At 42.1% G+C, this 19006-nt stretch overlaps 1 protein-coding gene across 2 annotated transcripts in view; it reads right to left on the bottom strand.

Annotated features, from left to right (window-relative positions):
- LOC126259360 (alpha-tubulin N-acetyltransferase-like) overlaps window positions 1–19006 on the bottom strand; it is a 113032-nt gene that overhangs the window by 24900 nt on the left and 69126 nt on the right. The window contains exons 7-8 of one of the 2 annotated variants that reach the window (XM_049956096.1): window positions 2282–2319; window positions 1422–1730 (exon numbers count right to left, since the gene is read on the bottom strand). In XM_049956096.1, coding sequence (XP_049812053.1) covers window positions 1727–1730; window positions 2282–2319 — 42 coding nt within the window. In that variant the 3' untranslated portion in view covers window positions 1422–1726. Of the gene's footprint in view, window positions 1–1421; window positions 1731–2281; window positions 2320–19006 lie in introns of those variants that run through there. The other variant, XM_049956095.1, reaches the window with a different exon arrangement.

The following is a 19006-nucleotide window of genomic DNA, read 5'->3' as shown; positions in this document are numbered from 1 at the left end:
GTTGTGCTCAATGAGAAACTGATGAAGATGAGCATGCATAACTAGGAAGACAAAGTGTTTCTCTAATATGTAAGTGAATGAGTATAAAGCTAACCATTTATCATCATTGAAAACCGTAGCTTTTGTACTGATGTTGATTTTTGTGACAGTGCTTTATAGAAAACAAATTTACTACCCAATAATGCTCTTATCACAGCAACTGCATTTTCCGTAATCAAAATGGAAGCAGCGTATACAATAAACAGCATGTTAACCAAAATGTATGACACAAGTGGGCACCAGCTAATACAAAACCCAGTTCTTCATCGATAAGGAATGTAACTATCAAGGAAGTTCAGGAGACGTGTCAACCTCAGTCTTGATCAACCTTTATAAATTCAATAACTTCTACACCATGCTGCATATGAATTCCTCTAATGTTTAGAAACTGTTCCATGTCCCAGTTATTAAAGCATTCTATTAGTTCTATCTTTTCATGCCATTTAATTTTTTTTTATTTGAGAAGATAATTTAATTTCACATGATATCTACAACAAAAACTGTCTTTCTAATGAAGTATAACTAGTTTTGAGGACGAAAATTTATAGTGCAGTCAGAAACAGTACTTTAGCTTTTACCTCAGAATGGAAATAAACATGCTTTAAATTGTCTTTTGTTTTTTCTTCAACATTGAAAAAAATTGCTATTGCCAGCCATAATATTTTATAATTTAAGTATATCTTACACAATGCATTCTGAGCAATAACTCTTACTGACAAGTGTGTTTTTGTGAAAGCAGCTGCAATGTTTTGGTGACTTTAAATTTTTTAGTGTCCTGTTTTTCCACAAAATAGTTGAGGCATTTGTAGCCATTTGACATATAGCCTGTTGACTTTTGTCTTGGGTGTTTGTCGACATTTGCTTAATAATTTTTCTGATGTTTTGCCAGTATGAGTGGCTGGCAATGTCAAAAGATAACTCGCACTGATGATGGCAGACTGAGTCCATCATGGACGATGAACCTTTGACAACTCCAGTCCCACAGGCTGGCGAAATGACAGAAAAATAATTAGACAAATGTTGGCAAAGTATTCTTGGGGAGGGGGGGGGGCGCGAATGATGGGACTGTAACTGATGGTAATACGTGAGAACCTTTAAAACATTTAAAGTTATCAAAATGATGAAGCACCACACATATAGGAAGCATCGTGTTTAAAGGTTTTAAGTATACAATCTCGGGAGGGGTGGTGGTGAAGAGGACGACACATTTGGTGAACAGTTTTTTTTTTTTTTTAATGTATGGGAGATAGCTTCACTAAATAAAAAACATGATCTGTAAAAACAGTTTTTTGATTTTTTTTAGAAACCTTTGTTTTACAACTTAAAGCTTTCAACAGCTATTTCACAGTAGAAAGTTTTACACACAAAGAAATGAAAGACTGTTCTACTATATTAAGTTACTATAATTCCAACAACACATTAACAAAATGCGAGGACTGTGACAGTGTGCATATCAAATCTTAAGCTTTTGAAATAGACTGAACCTTGGTTTTGAGGATAATGAGAGAGAAAAATAAAAATAAATATAAAAGAAGTGGCAAATGGACACATATGTCAACTATATCTCCAGTTCAAGCGAGATTCAGAACATAAATATTATGCATGTCTCAGATCTTCCCTGTTCACCCTCACTGTGGAAAATTTGGAGTGCCTAAAAAGCATTCTTCTGTTTGTACATGGGAAAATCTTACCTAAAAAGAGAAAACAGGAAAAAAATTATTTCAGTGATCTAAAAATGGAAAGTGTTTACTAGTAAGCTGAAACTGGAAGACTTCTTCATTATGCACACTACCAAATCACAACCTAAGCAAGCATTCTTTCTGTACTTCTCTTTTCCTCAGCACTTGAGTCTCAGTTACACAGATTTTCTTTAATCGATTCTGTTATCATTGCAAATGTCTAATTCCTCATTTTCTTCCTTATACTCCCTCACCCCCATTTTTCCCAAAAAAGTGTCTAATATCAAAAGCTTCAGGTTTAATATTACTGTTTTCATATTGTTGCTTCCCAATCACAGTCCATGTATCAGCTTAGCGTTGGCCTCTTCACTATCTCAGTTTAATTTTCAGACACCAGTCTTTATTTTTACCAACAAAAATTTATTGCATGAAATGGATAGAAGGTATCTACAACTTGCTGAAATTGCCAATAAATTAATTTACTATGTATCTTCCAACTGAATAAATCTGAAAGAACTTAAAAAATTCATATAGGTTAGAATAATGTATACTGAAGTACTTACCTCTTAAGTTCACCACACGGAAAAACATTTTGGATGATCTGTCAAAAGCAACAAAACAAAACAATCAATACGGTAATAATATGAGCAGATGCATTCTAGTGTATTACAGTGAAATAAAAACCACACTTTTTACATTACAGTTTTATTATTATTCACATGTCTTGCTTATTTCTCAAATATTTTAATATACTAATGTTAGATTATTCCCCACATTCCCTTTTCTTTGTATCATGTAGGCTCTTAATCTGTCGTACTTTGGAGTTGCAGGACAGACTTATTCACTGGGATTTGGAGTGGTATCATTCAGATTCTGCTGGCATAACAAGTGGACCTTACACACTATCCCTCTTTGATTTTCTTCACACTTTCAAGATTGAAAGGTCAGTGCTTGGACATAAATTTTGTATAGCAGTATGACGCACTAGCCAAAGAACACTCTGAGGAGGAAGGGGGAAGGAATTTGAAGACTTACAAGCATTGTTAAAGTACAAAAAAATTCTGCTATCGACATGAACATCTGTGGTTCCAGGTGTAATCTTCAAACCACTGGGTCAATTTTTGCTATTTCCAACTTTTTCTTTCTTTTTTTCCACTTTTAAAAAATTCTACATTTTTTTACTACAATGAAATGTTAATTAACAAATAATGAATCACAATTTGTTAATTTGTTTACAATTGTAAATTTTAATTACTCATCACTTGAAAATGTGACTATTCATGAATTAAAATTGGTAAAAAATGTGAACAGTCTTATTGTTAAATTAAATATTATATACTATGACTGCTATTATGTTTACATTTATTCATAATCACTGGCATTAAAAGTATTTTAATTTCTATTTTATGTTTTGCATTACTGAATCAAATTTTAATTTAATATAGACACTTGTTTCATGTGATTATTGATTTTTTTTTTTTTTTACTTTCCTTTACTTTAAATTAATAAAGTTGTGATTTGTACTAGAAAAGTAGGAGTCAACAACTATTAATTTTCATTTCAATTCGACAATAAATAACAAATTCAAACAAAAGTTCAAAAATGCAACCAGCAAGAAATGAACCTGCAACTTTGTGATTATAAAACTAAAATACTATGCACACAACTACAGTCAGCTCTGATAAAAAGTTCAAATTTCTTTATATTTGGTGATACCTGGATCCCCAAATCTTCGAAGTCAATTTTTTCTAGTGTTTTTGAAAAGTGCCTCACACTGTTTTAGGAAAATGATGTCTCGTCACTGATCTTCAAACCCTACAGATATGAAAATATCACTGCTGTCTGTGTAACGGTTTGAAGTGATTGTTCTGAGGACACAATTTATACCAAGTAGTAGTAAACATAACAAAGATAGCGGAAAGTGAAGATATAGTGTGTGTTAGCTCCGCAAATGTGAACAAAAACAGTGGTAAAAAGTGTGAAAAATGTAAAAAACAAAACATTTACAGTGAAGAGAAATGTGTTACATGTCATATGATTGTAAAAATATCAGAAGAAAGGATGGATAAATCGACAAATTTCGTTAATGCAATCGCGAGTATAGCGTCCACATCGTCTTCCGGTCAACCTCGTGGTGAACATTATCGTGTATACTCAGACAAATGCTACTACAACAAGCGAGCGGCGAAAGGTATTATGTGTGTTAAATGCAAAACTTTACACCATTACAGTTGTGCAAGTGCTAATCCGAAACAAAAATTCTGGGCTTGTCGGGAATGTTATGTAGACATTGAAAACAAATTGATCAGTGCAGAATGCGAAAGTGAAGTGATTGCAACGTTGCTAACTGAGATTGGCATTTTAAAACGTAAATATGAGGCCTTAACACAAGAAGACCTACAGCCTGATATATTAAAATATAAAAGCGAATTGCAAGAAGCAAAAATAATAATAAGTTCATTAACTAATGAACTACAAAGACTGGCCTCACATAGAAAACACGCAGAGATCGATGAATTTCAACAGAAAATGCATACCAGCGAAGCGAAAATCTGTGCCCAAGTGAAATATTTGTCTCCAACAATAAATAATAAATCTTCACGAAATCTCACTGAGTTAAATATCTACTCAGATAGCCACGGATGCGGACTGGCGGAAGTACTACGAAACCATTACGATCTGAAAGTATGCAGTCTTGTGAAACCAGGAGCACCAATGCAGGAAATTATTAGGGACGTTTTACTGGACAAACAAGACAACAAAAATCGTCATGTTGTATTAATTGGAGGAGCAAATGACGTGTATTGTAACGAGTTAGCTAACGCTATTATCAGTCTCAAAAGTGCCCTCAGTTCGATAGAAAACCAAAAAGTAACTGTTATTGGTATACCACATAGGCATGACCCCATATCTGCTTCATGTGTGAACGCCGAAATTAAGGAAGCAAATAAACAGATACAAACAGCGTGTAAAGTGTACCCAAACATAAGATTTCTATCAATCGATTTCCTGGATAGATGCAGCTTTACAAAACATGGCATGCACCTGAATAGAAGAGGCAAGTTATCTCTGTGCAAAGCAATTTACGAAACGTTAGAACCATATAAAAAACAAAGTATCTATGAGTCAGTACCAGCCATTGTAATGAACTACCAATACATTACTGGAAGCAACCATGGAGGAAGTGAATCTGTCTTGGAGACAACTAAAGCAGCTGCAAAACCACAAATTGCTACAGCATCACGATCAAATTCAGTAACAACTGCAGCACCAGCAAAACCATCAACATCTGAACCAGCTCAAGCAACAAGACCAATAACAGCAGCAACACAAGCAACAGAAGCAGAAATGGTGTCAACAGCTGTAGCAGTTCCACTACAGTCACTGGCAGAAAAGAGGAAGGAAACCACAGGCATCAACAATTACAGGGCAAAACCAACAGATACTACAACAACAGATCCACCACCAACAGAAACAGTGCCAATAAAAGAATCAAAGGCAGCAACAGCACGAAGAATCCTGTCAGCAGCACCACCACCACCACCACCACCACCACCACCGGCCACAGAAGCACCAGCAGCAACAACAGTAGCAGCAGCAACTGAATGAACAACAACAGTAGCAGCAGCAACAAAACCATCAACAACAGTTGCAGCAGCACAACACTGCCTAAGGAGGAGTCAAAGACAAGGTACATCTACATCATTAAATAAGGATTTTTTATGGCTTCAGACAAAGAAATGGAAAAGATTGTGACAAATCAGCAAGAAAATTTGCAGGTAAGTCACAACTACTATGGAAAAAGCAGCACATTACCAGGTAATGACAAAAGAAAAAATACTTGCAAAACAGTCAGGATAATGTGTCAGAATATTCAATGCCTCAGAAACAAAGTACTAGATCTAGAAGTAGCTTTAAATAATCTTGCTGATGTCTCTTGTATTTGTTTATCTGAACACTGGTGCAAGGCTAGTGAATTAAGTCTCATAAATATAAGCAAGTTTAATTTAGCAACACATTATTGCCGAAGTGTTTTTAAAAATGGTGGGGTATGCATTTACTCTAGAGTAGGACTGCAGTTCAAAGTGAAAACAGAATTGGATCATCTAAATATAGAAAAACATTTTGAATCATGTGCCATAGAGTTAAAAACTGAGGAGAAGAGTGAAAAACTAGTTGTCATTACAGTATATAGATCTCCACTGGGTGACAAAAACATACTCTTCAAAAAAATAGAAGCAGCATTAAACACTTTTTATAGTAATGAAGTGAAATTATTTTTATGTGGAGATTTTAATATTAACCTGTTAATTGAAAGTGATGAAAAAAGACAGCTTTTGAATATACTCAGCAGCTTCCACATGAAACCACTCTTTACAGATGCCACCAGACTAACAGAACTGTCATCTTCTCTTTTAGACAATATTTTCTCAAATATGGAGAATGGTATCACTGAGCCACTAAACGTAAACTTAGGTCTTTCGGATCACAATACACTATTAACATACATAAATTACTCTATCCCCAAGGCAGTAAATTATAAGTGGGGATACAAAAGGCACTTCTATACAGAAAGAGGAACAAGACTTTTGGTCAGGCGATTACAGGGTTATAAATACAAAATCAAATAGGGGTAATGCAGGAGTAGGTTTAATAATGAATAAAAAAATAGGAGTGCAGGTAAGCTACTACAAACAGCATAGTGAACGCATTATTGTGGCCACGATAGACACAAAGCCCATGCCTACTACAGTAGTACAAGTTTATATGCCAACTAGCTCTGCAGATGATGAAGAAATTGATGAAATGTATGACGAGATAAAAGAAATTATTCAGGTAGTGAAGGGAGACGAAAATTTAATAGTCATGGGTGACTGGAATTCGTCAGTAGGAAAAGGGAGAGAAGGAAACATAGTAGGTGAATATGGATTGGGGGGAAGAAATGAAAGAGGAAGCCGCCTGGTAGAATTTTGCACAGAGCATAACTTAATCATAGCTAACACTTGGTTCAAGAATCATAAAAGAAGGTTGTATACCTGGAAGAATCCTGGAGATACTAATAGGTATCAGATAGATTATATAATGGTAAGACAGAGATTTAGGAACCAGGTTTTAAATTGTAAGACATTTCCAGGGGCAGATGTGGATTCTGACCACAATCTATTGGTTATGAACTGCAGATTGAAACTGAAGAAACTGCAAAAAGGTGGGAATTTAAGGAGATGGGACCTGGATAAACTGAAAGAACCAGAGGTTGTAGAGAGTTTCAGGGAGAGCATAAGGGAACAATTGACAGGAATGGGGGAAAGAAATACAGTAGAAGAAGAATGGGTAGCTCTGAGGGATGAAGTAGTGAAGGCAGCAGAGGATCAAGTAGGTAAAAAGACGAGGGCTAATAGAAATCCTTGGGTAACAGAAGAAATATTGAATTTAATTGATGAAAGGAGAAAATATAAAAATGCAGTAAATGAAGCAGGCAAAAGGGAATACAAACGTCTCAAAAATGAGATCGACAGAAAGTGCAAAATGGCTAAGCAGGGATGGCTAGAGGACAAATGTAAGGATGTAGAGGCTTGTCTCACTAGGGGTAAGATAGATACTGCCTACAGGAAAATTAAAGAGACCTTTGGAGAGAAGAGAACCACTTGTATGAATATCAAGAGCTCAGATGGCAACCCAGTTCTAAGCAAAGAAGGGAAGGCAGAAAGGTGGAAGGAGTATATAGAGGGTTTATACAAGGGCGATGTACTTGAGGACAATATTATGGAAATGGAAGAGGATGTAGATGAAGACGAAATGGGAGATAAGATACTGCGTGAAGAGTTTGACAGAGCACTGAAAGACCTGAGTCGAAACAAGGCCCCGGGAGTAGACAACATTCCATTAGAACTACTGATGGCCTTGGGAGAGCCAGTCATGACAAAACTGTACCATCTGGTGAGCAAGATGTATGAGACAGGCGAAATACCCACAGACTTCAAGAAGAATATAATAATTCCAATACCAAAGAAAGCAGGTGTTGACAGACGTGAAAATTACTGAACTATCAGTTTAATAAGTCACAGCTGCAAAATACTAACGCGAATTCTTTACAGACGAATGGAAAAACTGGTAGAGGCGGACCTCGGGGAAGATCGGTTTGGATTCCGTAGAAATGTTGGAACACGTGAGGCAATACTAACCTTACGACTTATCTTAGAAGAAAGATTAAGAAAAGGCAAACCTACGTTTCTAGCATTTGTAGACTTAGAGAAAGCTTTTGACAACGTTAACTGGAATACTCTCTTTCAAATTCTGAAGGTGGCAGGGGTAAAATACAGGGAGCGAAAGGCTATTTACAATTTGTACAGAAACCAGATGGCAGTTATAAGAGTCGAGGGACATGAAAGGGAAGCAGTGGTTGGGAAAGGAGTGAGACAGTGTTGTAGCCTCTCCCCGATGTTATTCAATCTGTATATTGAGCAAGCAGTAAAGGAAACAAAAGAAAAATTCGGAGTAGGTATTAAAATTCATGGAGAAGAAGTAAAAACTTTGAGGTTCGCCAATGACATTGTAATTCTGTCAGAGACAGCAAAGGACTTGGAAGAGCAGTTGAACGGAATGGACAGTGTCTTGAAAGGAGGATATAAGATGAACATCAACAAAAGCAAAACGAGGATAATGGAATGTAGTCAAATTAAATCGGGTGATGCTGAGGGGATTAGATTAGGAAATGAGACACTTAAAGTAGTAAAGGAGTTTTGCTATTTAGGGAGTAAAATAACTGATGATGGTCGAAGTAGAGGAGATATTAAATGTAGACTGGCAATGGAAAGGAAATTATTTCTGAAGAAGAGAAATTTGTTTACATCGAGTATAGATTTAAGTGTCAGGAAGTCGTTTCTGAAAGTATTTGTATGGAGTGTAGCCATGTATGGAAGTGAAACATGGACAATAACCAGTTTGGACAAGAAGAGAATAGAAGCTTTCGAAATGTGGTGCTACAGAAGAATGCTGAAGATAAGGTGGGTAGATCACGTAACTAATGAGGAGGTATTGAATAGGATTGGGGAGAAGAGAAGTTTGTGGCACAACTTGACTAGAAGAAGGGATCAGTTGGTAGGACATGTTTTGAGGCATCAAGGGATCACAAATTTAGCATTGGAGGGCAGCGTGGAGGGTAAAAATCGTAGAGGGAGACCAAGAGATCAATACACTAAGCAGATTCAGAAGGATGTAGGTTGCAGTAGGTACTGGGAGATGAAGAAGCTTGCACAGGATAGAGTAGCATGGAGAGCTGCATCAAACCAGTCTCAGGACTGAAGACCACAACAACAACAACAACAACAACATACAGAAAAAGTAAATACTTTCATCCAGTTGTTAGCTAATGAAACCTGGGAAGATGTCTTTGCAGAAACATCAACCGAGGAATCTTTCAATGCTTTTTCTAGTACATTCATGTCCCTATTTGAGATGTGTTTCCCTAAAAAGCTTACAAAGATCAATGTAATGCCTAGGAACACAAGCCAGTGGATAACACCTGCTATTAGAATATCTAGTCAAACACTAAAACATATCAGTCAACTCAAAAAAGATAACAAAGATGAACACTTCACAGATTATGTTAAGACATACAAGAAAATTTACAGGAAGGTGATCAAAAAAGCCAAGACAATGCACAATGACAGTGTAATTGCTGGGTCAGCAAACAAATCAAAAGCTATATGGAATGTAGTAAAACAAGAAATAGGTCCAAGCAAAAATGTTAGAAATCCACATGACTTTGTTTTAAAAGATGATCAAGGTGTGCTAGTCAGAAATTGTACTTTAGCAAATTACATTAATGACTACTTCATAAATAGTCCAATCAATCTGCATAAAAATTGTTCTAAGATTAGTAGAACATCAGTCCCAGAAGAACAAAGTGTTAATTCATTATTGCTACCTCCCACAAACAAATTGGAAGTTAATCGAATAGTAAAAACAATGAAGAATAAAATGTCCTCAGGGATTGACGAGATACCTTGCTCAGTCATGATGAGATGTGCTAGTGTCATTTCAGACACACTCTCACACATCATAAACATATCATTTTCGGAAGTAAAACCATTGTATAAAAAGGGCAATATACATGAAGTGGGAAACTATAGACCAATAGCTTTATTATCGGTATTTTCAAAAGTAATAGAGACAGTCATGAAAAACAGAATTACAAATTACCTCGAGAAATTCAATCTATTGTCTGTAAACCAACACGGCTTTCGCAAAGGTTGGTTGGTTTGTGGGATTAAAGGGACCAGCCTGCAATGGTCATTGGTCCCTTGATCCAAAACTTAAAAATACACACACAGAGGAAAAAGGCAGATAATAGAGACAACAGGCAACACAGGGCAAGAAAAACTCAGACAAAGAACAGACATAACAAATTAAAATCACACTGAGTGTGGCGGTGGTTGGCCGACCATAGAGAAAAAAAAGGGAAAAGCCAACCACCGAGAGACACATTAAAAACTCAGTCGAAACCCGTAGGCCAAAGGCGAGAATCAACACAAAAGAACAGAACAAACACTCAGATTAAACGATAAAAACCCCCTGCCTGAATAAAACGTAAAACTAAACCAGACATAGCAGGGTCATCAGTTAAAAGGACAGGGAGCGTATCAGGCAGCGCAAATGTCTGCCTGACCACAGCTAAAAGGGGGCAGGCCAACAAAATGTGGGACACTGTCAAAGCTGCCCCGCAGCGACATAGAGGAGGGTCCTCCCGGCGCAGTAAATAACTGTGTGTCAGCCGGGAGTGGCCAATGCGGAGCCGAGAAAGGACGACTGAGTCCCTGCGGTTGGCTTGCATGGATGACCACCACACAGTCGTCGTCTCCTTAATGGCACGGAGTTTATTGGGCGTGATCCGATCGCGCCATTCAGCGTCCCAAAGCGCAAAAACTTTTCGGCGGAGGACTGCCCGCAAATCAGTCTCCGGGAGGCCAACATCCAGAGATGGTTTACTCGTGGCCTCTTTCGCCAGGCGGTCAACATGTTCATTGCCCGGGATACCGACATGACCGGGGGTCCACACAAAGACCACAGAGCGGCCGCAACGGGCAAGAGTATGCAGGGACTCTTGGATAGCCATCACCAGATGAGAACAAGGGAAACACTGGTCGAGAGCCCGTAAACCGCTCAGGGAATCGCTACAGATAACGAAGGACTCACCTGAGCAGGAGCGGATATACTCTAGGGCACGAAAGATGGCGACCAGCTCAGCAGTGTAAACGCTGCAGCCATCCTGCAAGGAACATTGTTCGGAATGGTCCCCTAGAGTGAGCGCATACCCGACACGACCAGCAACCATCGAACTGTCAGGTGTAAACAATGCCAGAGCCCTGATACGTGGCCAGGATGGAATAAAAGCGGCGGCGGAAGGCCTCTGGAGGGACTGAGTCCTTCGGGCCCTGTGCCAAGTCGAGCCGAAGGCAAAGGCGAGGAACACACCATGGGGGTGTACGCAAAGTGGCCCAAAAAGGATGTGGAACAGCGAAAACCCTAAGCCCGGAGAGAAGCTCTTTGACGCGGACCGCGATTGTACAACCAGACCGGGGCCGATGTTCTGGCAGATGGACGACCGATCGCGGGAACAGGAGACGATAGTTTGGATGCCCGGGCAAGCTAAAAACATGGGCAGCATAAGCGGCCAGCAAACGTTGGCACCGTAACCGCAGGGGAGGGACACCTGCCTCCACTAGTATGCTGTCCACAGGGCTGGTGCAGAAGGCACCAGTGGCAAGTCGCATCCCACTGTGTAGTATTGGGTCCAGCACCCGCAACGCAGATGGGGAAGCGGAGCCATAAGCCAGGCTCCCATAATCCAGACGGGACTCGATTAACGCCTGGTAGAGCCGTAACAAGGTAGATCGGTCGGTGCCCCAGCTGGTGTGGCTCAAGCATTGCAGAGCATTTAGATGCCGCCAACACGCCTATTTAAGCTGCCGAATATGAGGCAGCCAAGTCAACCGGGCATCAAAAAGGACACCCAAAAACCGGTGGGTCTCCACCACAGCAAGAAGTTCGCCGTCAAGATAAAGCTGCGGCTCCGGGTGGACAGTGCATCGCCGGCAGAAATGCATAACCTGGGTCTTGGCAGCCGAAAACTGAAACCCATGTGCTACAGCCCAAGACTGCGCCTTACGGATGGCGGCCTGTAACTGACGTTCAGCAGCTGCAATGCCAATAGAGCTATAGTAAAGGCAGAAGTCGTCAGCATACAGGAAAGCGGAGACAGAATTTCCCATCGCTGCAGCCAGCCCGTTTATGGCAATTAAAAACAGGCAGACACTGAGGACAGATCCCTGAGGTATCCCGTTCTCTGGACTCGGGAGGAACTATGGGAGGCCGCGACTTGCACGTGGAAGGTACGATACAACAGAAAATTTCTGATAAAGATCAGCAGAGGGCCCCGAAAACCCCATCTATGAAGTGTAGAAAGGATGTGATGACGCCATGTCGTATCGTACGCCTTCCGCATGTCGAAAAAGACAGCGCGAACAGGTGCTGACGGCGGGCAAAGGCAGTACGGATGGCCGACTCCAGGCTCACCAGATTGTCGGTGGCGGAGCGGCCTTTACGGAACCCACCCTGAGACGGAGCCAGAAGGCCCTGAGACTCCAGTACCCAATTCAAGTGCCAGCTCACCATCAGTTCAAGCAACTTGCAAAGAACGTTGGTGAGGCTAATGGGACGGTAGCTGTCCACCTCCAGAGGGCTCTTTCCAGGTTTCAAAACGGGGATGACAATGCTGTCCCGCCATTGCGACGGAAACTCCCCATCGACCCAAAGACGGTTGTAAAGATCGAGGAGGCGCCGCTGGCAGTCCACTGAAAGGTGTTTCAGCATCTGACAGTGGATGCCATCTGGCCCAGGAGTGGTATCAGGGCAAGCGGCTAGGGCACTGCGAAATTCCCACTCACTGAATGGAGCGTTGTAAGATTCTGGGTGGTGGGTGCGTAACGAAAGGCTCCGACGTTCCATCCGCTCTTTAATGGAGCGGAAGGCCAGTGGGTAATTGGAAGAAGCGGAACTAAGAGCAAAATGCTCTGCCAAGCTGTTGGCAATTTCGTCTGAGTCTGTACGAACTGCTCCATTCAGTGAGAGCGCTGGGACGCTGACAGGGGTCCGATAGCCATAGAGGTGTCGGATCTTGGCCCAGACCTGCGATGGAGAGACATGGAGGCCAATGGTGTACACATACCGCTCCCAGCACTCCTGCTTGCTTTGGCGGATAAGGCGGCGGGCCCGCGCACGCAGCCGTTTGAAGGTGATGATGTGTTCAATGCAGGGATGTCACTTGTGACGCTGTAGCGCCCGCTGGCGATCTTTAATCGCTGCAGCGATCTCAGGCGACCACCAAGGCACAGTCCGCCGCCGAGGGGACCCAGAGGAACGGGGAATGGCAGATTCGGCGGCAGTAACGATGCCGGTGGTGACTGATTGAACCACCACTCAATACCGGCAGTGGAGGAGAACAAGTCCCAGTCAGCCTTATTCATAGCCCATCTGCTAGGGCGCCCAGAAGAGTGACGCTGTGGTAGTGACAGAAAGATCGGAAAGTGGTCACTACCACACAGGTCGTCATGCACACTCCATTGGACAGACGGTAAGAGGCTAGGGCTACAGATTGAAAGGTCAATGGCGGAGTATGTGTCATGTGCCACACTGAAGTGTGTGAAGGCACCATCATTTAAAATCGAGAGATCGAGCTGCGACAATAAATACTCAACGGTGGCGCCTCAACCTGTTGCCACTGACCCACCCCACAGAGGGTTATGGGCGTTGAAGTCGCCCAATAGCAAGAAAGGTGGCGGCAATTGGGCTATCAGCGCAGCCAGGACATGCTGCAAGACATCACCATCCGGTGGAAGGTAAAGACTGCAGACGGTAACAGCCTGTGGCGTCCACAACCGAACAGCGACAGCCTCTAAAGGTGTTTGGAGAGGGACAGACTCACTGTGCAGTGTGAAGGACACAGAGGCAGACGCCACCAGACACCCTTTCATATGCTGCCCGGTTCTTATAATAACCCCGATAGCCATGGAGGGCGGGGGTTCGCATTGCTGGAAACCAAGTTTCCTGAAGAGCAATGCAGAAGAAAGGGTGAAGGCTGATAAGTTGGCGGAGCTCAGCTAGATGGTGGAAGAAACCACTGCAGTTCCACTGGAGGATGGTATTGTCCATGGCGGAGAAAGGCGTGACTGGACTGGGAAGGCAGATTACGCCGCTGGGTCACCTGCTGCCTCCGATGGAGCACCCGTGCAAGTGCTATCCATTGCGTCTGAGGGACCAGTGAGATCGAGGTCCTCAGCGGATGCAAGGATCTCCACCTCATCCTCAGACGCAGAGCTTTTAGGTAGCGGTGGAGTAGGTGCCACCGCAGGTGTCTTGGTCTTATGGGTCTTCAAAGTCATTTTCTCTCGCTGTTCCTTTGGTTGCCGTTGTTGAGAGGGCTTATTGGAGTCAGTCTCCGGGACCAAAGAGGATCGCGAAGCCCGCTGACCAGCGACCTGTGGCTTCTTCAGCCACTGGTTGGTGTCTTCTGTGCCGCTGGTAGGAACCTGGCAAGGGAGTGACCCAAGGGATCCCTTCCGAGCGAGAGAAGCCGAAGAAGACTTACGCTTCTCCGGCTTAGAAGTGTGGACTGGTGTCCCCAGTGGTTTAGTGGGTGCTGCTCCCGAGGTAGATGGTGTGGGAGCAACAGTGAGAGAAGGGGCCCCCATCGTCAAGGGGGCAGGTGAGGTCCTCTGACTCTGAGAGCTGACTGCATGTCTTGCAGCTGAAGGAGCTGGAGCAGGAGTGACAGTGGAGGCATAAGATGACATCATGCGCACGGGATGTAGCCGTTCAAATTTCCGCTTAGCCTCAGTGTAGGTCAGTCGGTCCAGGGTCTTATATTCCATGATTTTGCGTTCTTTCTGTAAGATACTGCAGTCCGGCGAGCAAGGGGAATGAGGCTCTCCACAGTTGACACAGACGGGAGGCGGAGCACATGGAGTATCGGGATGAGATGGGCGTCCACAATCTCGACATGTGAGGCTAGAAGTACAGCGAGAGGACATGTGACCGAACTTCCAGCACTTAAAGCACCACATCGGGGGAGGGATATAGGGTTTGACGTCACATCGGTAGACCATCACCTTGACCTTCTCTGGTAATGTATCACCTTCAAAGGCCAAGATGAAGGCACCGGTAGCTACCTGATTGTCCCTCGGACCCCGATGAACGCGCCGGACGAAATGTACACCTCGGCGCTCTAAATTGGCGCGCAGCTCGTCATCAGACTGCAAAAGTAGGTCCCGATGGAAAATAATACCCTGGACCATATTTAAACTCTTATGTGGGGTGATGGTAACATTAACATCCCCCAACTTGTCATAAGCAAGTAGCCTGCGTGACTGGGCAGAGGATGCCGTTTTTATCAAAACTGACCCAGAGCACATTTTGGACAAGCCCTCCACCTCCCCAAACTTGTCCTCTAAATGCTCTACAAAGAACTGAGGCTCCACGTATAGAAACGTGTCACCATCAGCTCTGGTACAGACGAGATACCTGGGCGAATACACGTCACTGTCATTCATTGCCTTTCGTTCCTCCCATGGTGTGGCCAGGGATGGGAACCATTTGGGGTCATAAACGTTAGCTTTAAAATGAGCCCTCTAACGCTTAGAGACTGCTGGTGGCTGGCCGCCAGCGAGAGATGATGTAGCACGCTTCATTGCGGGTCATCCGCCCTGATGCCACCTACTCCGACCAAGGGCCCTCCCCACGGGCGCCACCCAGCCGCAGCAATAGCCACCTGGCAGGATGGCCATTGCCGGAAGTCCTGATGCCCCAGGGAGATGGGCATCTACTCCTTGGCATACGTGGGGAGTTAACGGCGCAGGCATCAGTAGAGCGATCCCTGTGTTGTCAGGGGGCTACAACCAACAGGGTACATGGCGGCCCCACCACAATGGACTGGCTACTGTGCTGGATCTTAGGTGCAAAAATGTCCAAGGTCGTCGTCGCAGTTAAAAGCAACACTGCAGAGTGCAGCGTGGTAATCGCACCCAGGGACGTATCCTCGCCCAAGAGATGGAAAACGAGCGGGACACCATTGCAACGACGAAAAAGCTGGCTAAAGGTCTCAATGCACAACGGATACAGTGCACCATGTAAGGCGCCCTTACCCAATTGGCTCGCTCTTCGGAATAATTTAGAAAGATGGAGGTCAAACCCGAGAAGGGACCATCACATAAGGCCGAAACATTTGAGACTCCTTTTAGTCGCCTCTTACGACAGGCAGGAATACCGCGGGCCTATTCTAACCCCCGAACCCGCAGGGGGGGGCTTTCGCAAAGGAATGAGTACAGAGTCAGCCATCACCCAATTCATTGAAAATATTGTAACGGGGCTAGATAAGAACAACAGTACAATAGGAATAAATTTGGACCTCTCAAAGGCATTCGATACTGTCCAACATGATATCCTGCTAGACAAATTAGAATATGTCGGTATACGAGGAGTAGCTAAAAAGTGGTTTCAGTCATATCTCCATAATAGGAAACAGGTAGTAGAAATTGCAACAACAAACAGTAAAAACCAAAGTATTGTTTACAGATCGGATATTCAGACTGTGCCAATAGGGGTACCGCAGGGAAGTGTTCTAGGACCTCTCCTATTTCTTCTTTACATAAATGATATCAAGATTCCAGTAAATGGTACTCATATAACCCTGTTTGCGGATGACACAAACATTGTAGTAACTGACATAAACCGGGTATTGCCACATCTGCAACCAGAGTTATAGAATATTTGCAAAATTGGTTTGAAGTGAACAAATTAACCATAAATATCTCTAAAACTAATTATATCCATTACATGAAGGCAAAGTCACACTCTGATCTAGATCTCAGAATACAAAATAAAGAAATTGTGAGAGTTGCTACCACAAAATTCTTAGGTGTACATATAGATGAAAATTTAGACTGGAAATCCCATATCCTGTATCTCTCGCATAAGTTAAGCTCTGCCTGCTTTGCTTTACACGTTATTAGCTTTGTATGTAGTAGGGAATGTAGCGGAGCTGTTTACTTTGCATATATACATTCTGCTATTACCTATGGCCTCATTTTCTGGGGTCACAGCAAGAAAAATCTCAAAACCATCTTCACTCTGCAAAAACGAGCTGTTAGAATAATTACCAACAGTTCAAGGCTAACTCCTTCAAAGCAATTATTTAAACAGCTGAATATTCTACCCCTACCGTGCCTCTATATACAGAAAAGCGTAATTAATGTAAAACGAAATATTAACAATTTCCAATCCAACTCAGATCTACATACTTATAACACAAGAAAGTGCAATGACATTCATATAAAAAGAGTTAACAAGGCTTTGGTGCAGAAACAAACAAACATACACGGAAGCAGATTGTATAACAAACTACCGGTCAAGATAAAAGAAATAAAAAAATTGTCTTCATTTAAAGAAGCAGTATTCAAATTTTTAATGACCAACTGCTATTATAGTGTAAAAGAATACCTGGAATAGCTTCATACTAAACAATTATATTTATGGACTCTGTGGCAATAGTAATTTTTATCTGACTGTTGCTATGATCTAAATAAATAATATGTACAAAAGTGCTAGAATTGTATGTGTTATATCTAAATATCAACTGTGTATTCCATGTACAAATTCTTTCTCATACATCAATGTAAATAATCAAAGTTGTACATGCTATTTCAATGTGGTCTGATGTCATGTAGTCTACTATGCACATCTGTATTTGGTATAGTATTATTCACCCTATATGTGTGTGTATATATATACTATATATCTAAAAACAAAGATTATGTGACTTACCGAACGAAAGCGCTGGCAGGTCGATAGACACACAAACACACACACAAAATTCAAGCTTTCGCAACAAACTGTTGCCTCATCAGGAAAGAGCGAAGGAGAGGGAAAGACGAAAGGATGTGGGTTTTAAGGGAGAGTGTAAGGAGTCATTCCAATCCCGGGAGCGGAAAGACTTACCTTAGGGGGAAAAAAGGACGGGTATACACTCGCACGCACACACACATCCATCCGCACATACACAGACACAAGCAGACATATTTAAATATGTCTGCTTGTGTCTGTGTATGTGCGGATGGATGTGTGGGTGCGTGCGAGTGTATACCCGTCCTTAAATATGTCTGCTTGTGTCTGTGTATGTGCGGATGGATGTGTGTGTGCATGCGTGCGAGTGTATACCCGTCCTTTTTTCCCCCTAAGGTAAGTCTTTCCACTCCCGGGATTGGAATGACTCCTTACACTCTCCCTTAAAACCCACATCCTTTCGTCTTTCCCTCTCCTTCCCTCTTTCCTGATGAGGCAACAGTTTGTTGCGAAAGCTTGAATTTTGTGTGTGTGTTTGTGTTTGTTTGTGTGTCTATCGACCTGCCAGCGCTTTTGTTCGGTAAGTCACATCATCTTTGTTTTTAGATATATTTTCCCCACGTGGAATGTTTCCCTCTATTATATTGATATATATATACTATGTATTTTTTGACGAAATCCATGCAATGTAAATTGTCTCTGGATGAATAAACTACTACTACTACATATAATAGACACACCTGTTTTGTAAACCTGCCCAACAAAGATGAAAATGTTTTAATATGGAGCATGCAGATACAGAATCTCCAAATGAAAACAAAAAAAGAGAGAAGGTGGGAGCTGACTAATAAACATGAACATGTGGTTGTACCTTCCATTCCAATGCCAAAAGATACACACACAGCATTTTCTTTCAGTCTCCTCCTTCTTACATTACAGCAAGAGCATAAAATTCACTAGGTGTTCTGTTTGTGTGAGGTTCATGAATTTTGTCCCTGATTTCAATTTTGTTGATAAAAGTAATCAGTATAATAGCCAAACATGTAACAAAGAATAAAAATATAGTGAATATCAACATTTTAATAATTTTGGGCCACTGCAAATGCCATCTTTTTTCCAGAGACAGGGAGCAAAAGTAACCAATACATCACAAAGAAGACAACATTAGACACAAACTGAAGACCCCCCCCCCCACACGCACGCACGCACGCACGCACGCACGTACACACACACACACACACACACACACACACACACACACACACACAAAGAGGTAGGTAATGGGAAAAAACAACTGTATTCATTTCACATTTCAAGATTTTTTGCTATTCTTCTTTACCTCTATAAGAATTAATACTGATACTGAAAACTTGGAATTAAGTGTTGTATACTAC

This window comes from Schistocerca nitens, chromosome 5 (assembly GCF_023898315.1).
Source record: "Schistocerca nitens isolate TAMUIC-IGC-003100 chromosome 5, iqSchNite1.1, whole genome shotgun sequence".
Classification (NCBI taxonomy): domain Eukaryota; kingdom Metazoa; phylum Arthropoda; class Insecta; order Orthoptera; family Acrididae; genus Schistocerca; species Schistocerca nitens.
The sequence above is the reverse complement of the archived record's forward strand: the minus strand, read 5'-3'. Positions and strand labels throughout refer to the sequence as shown.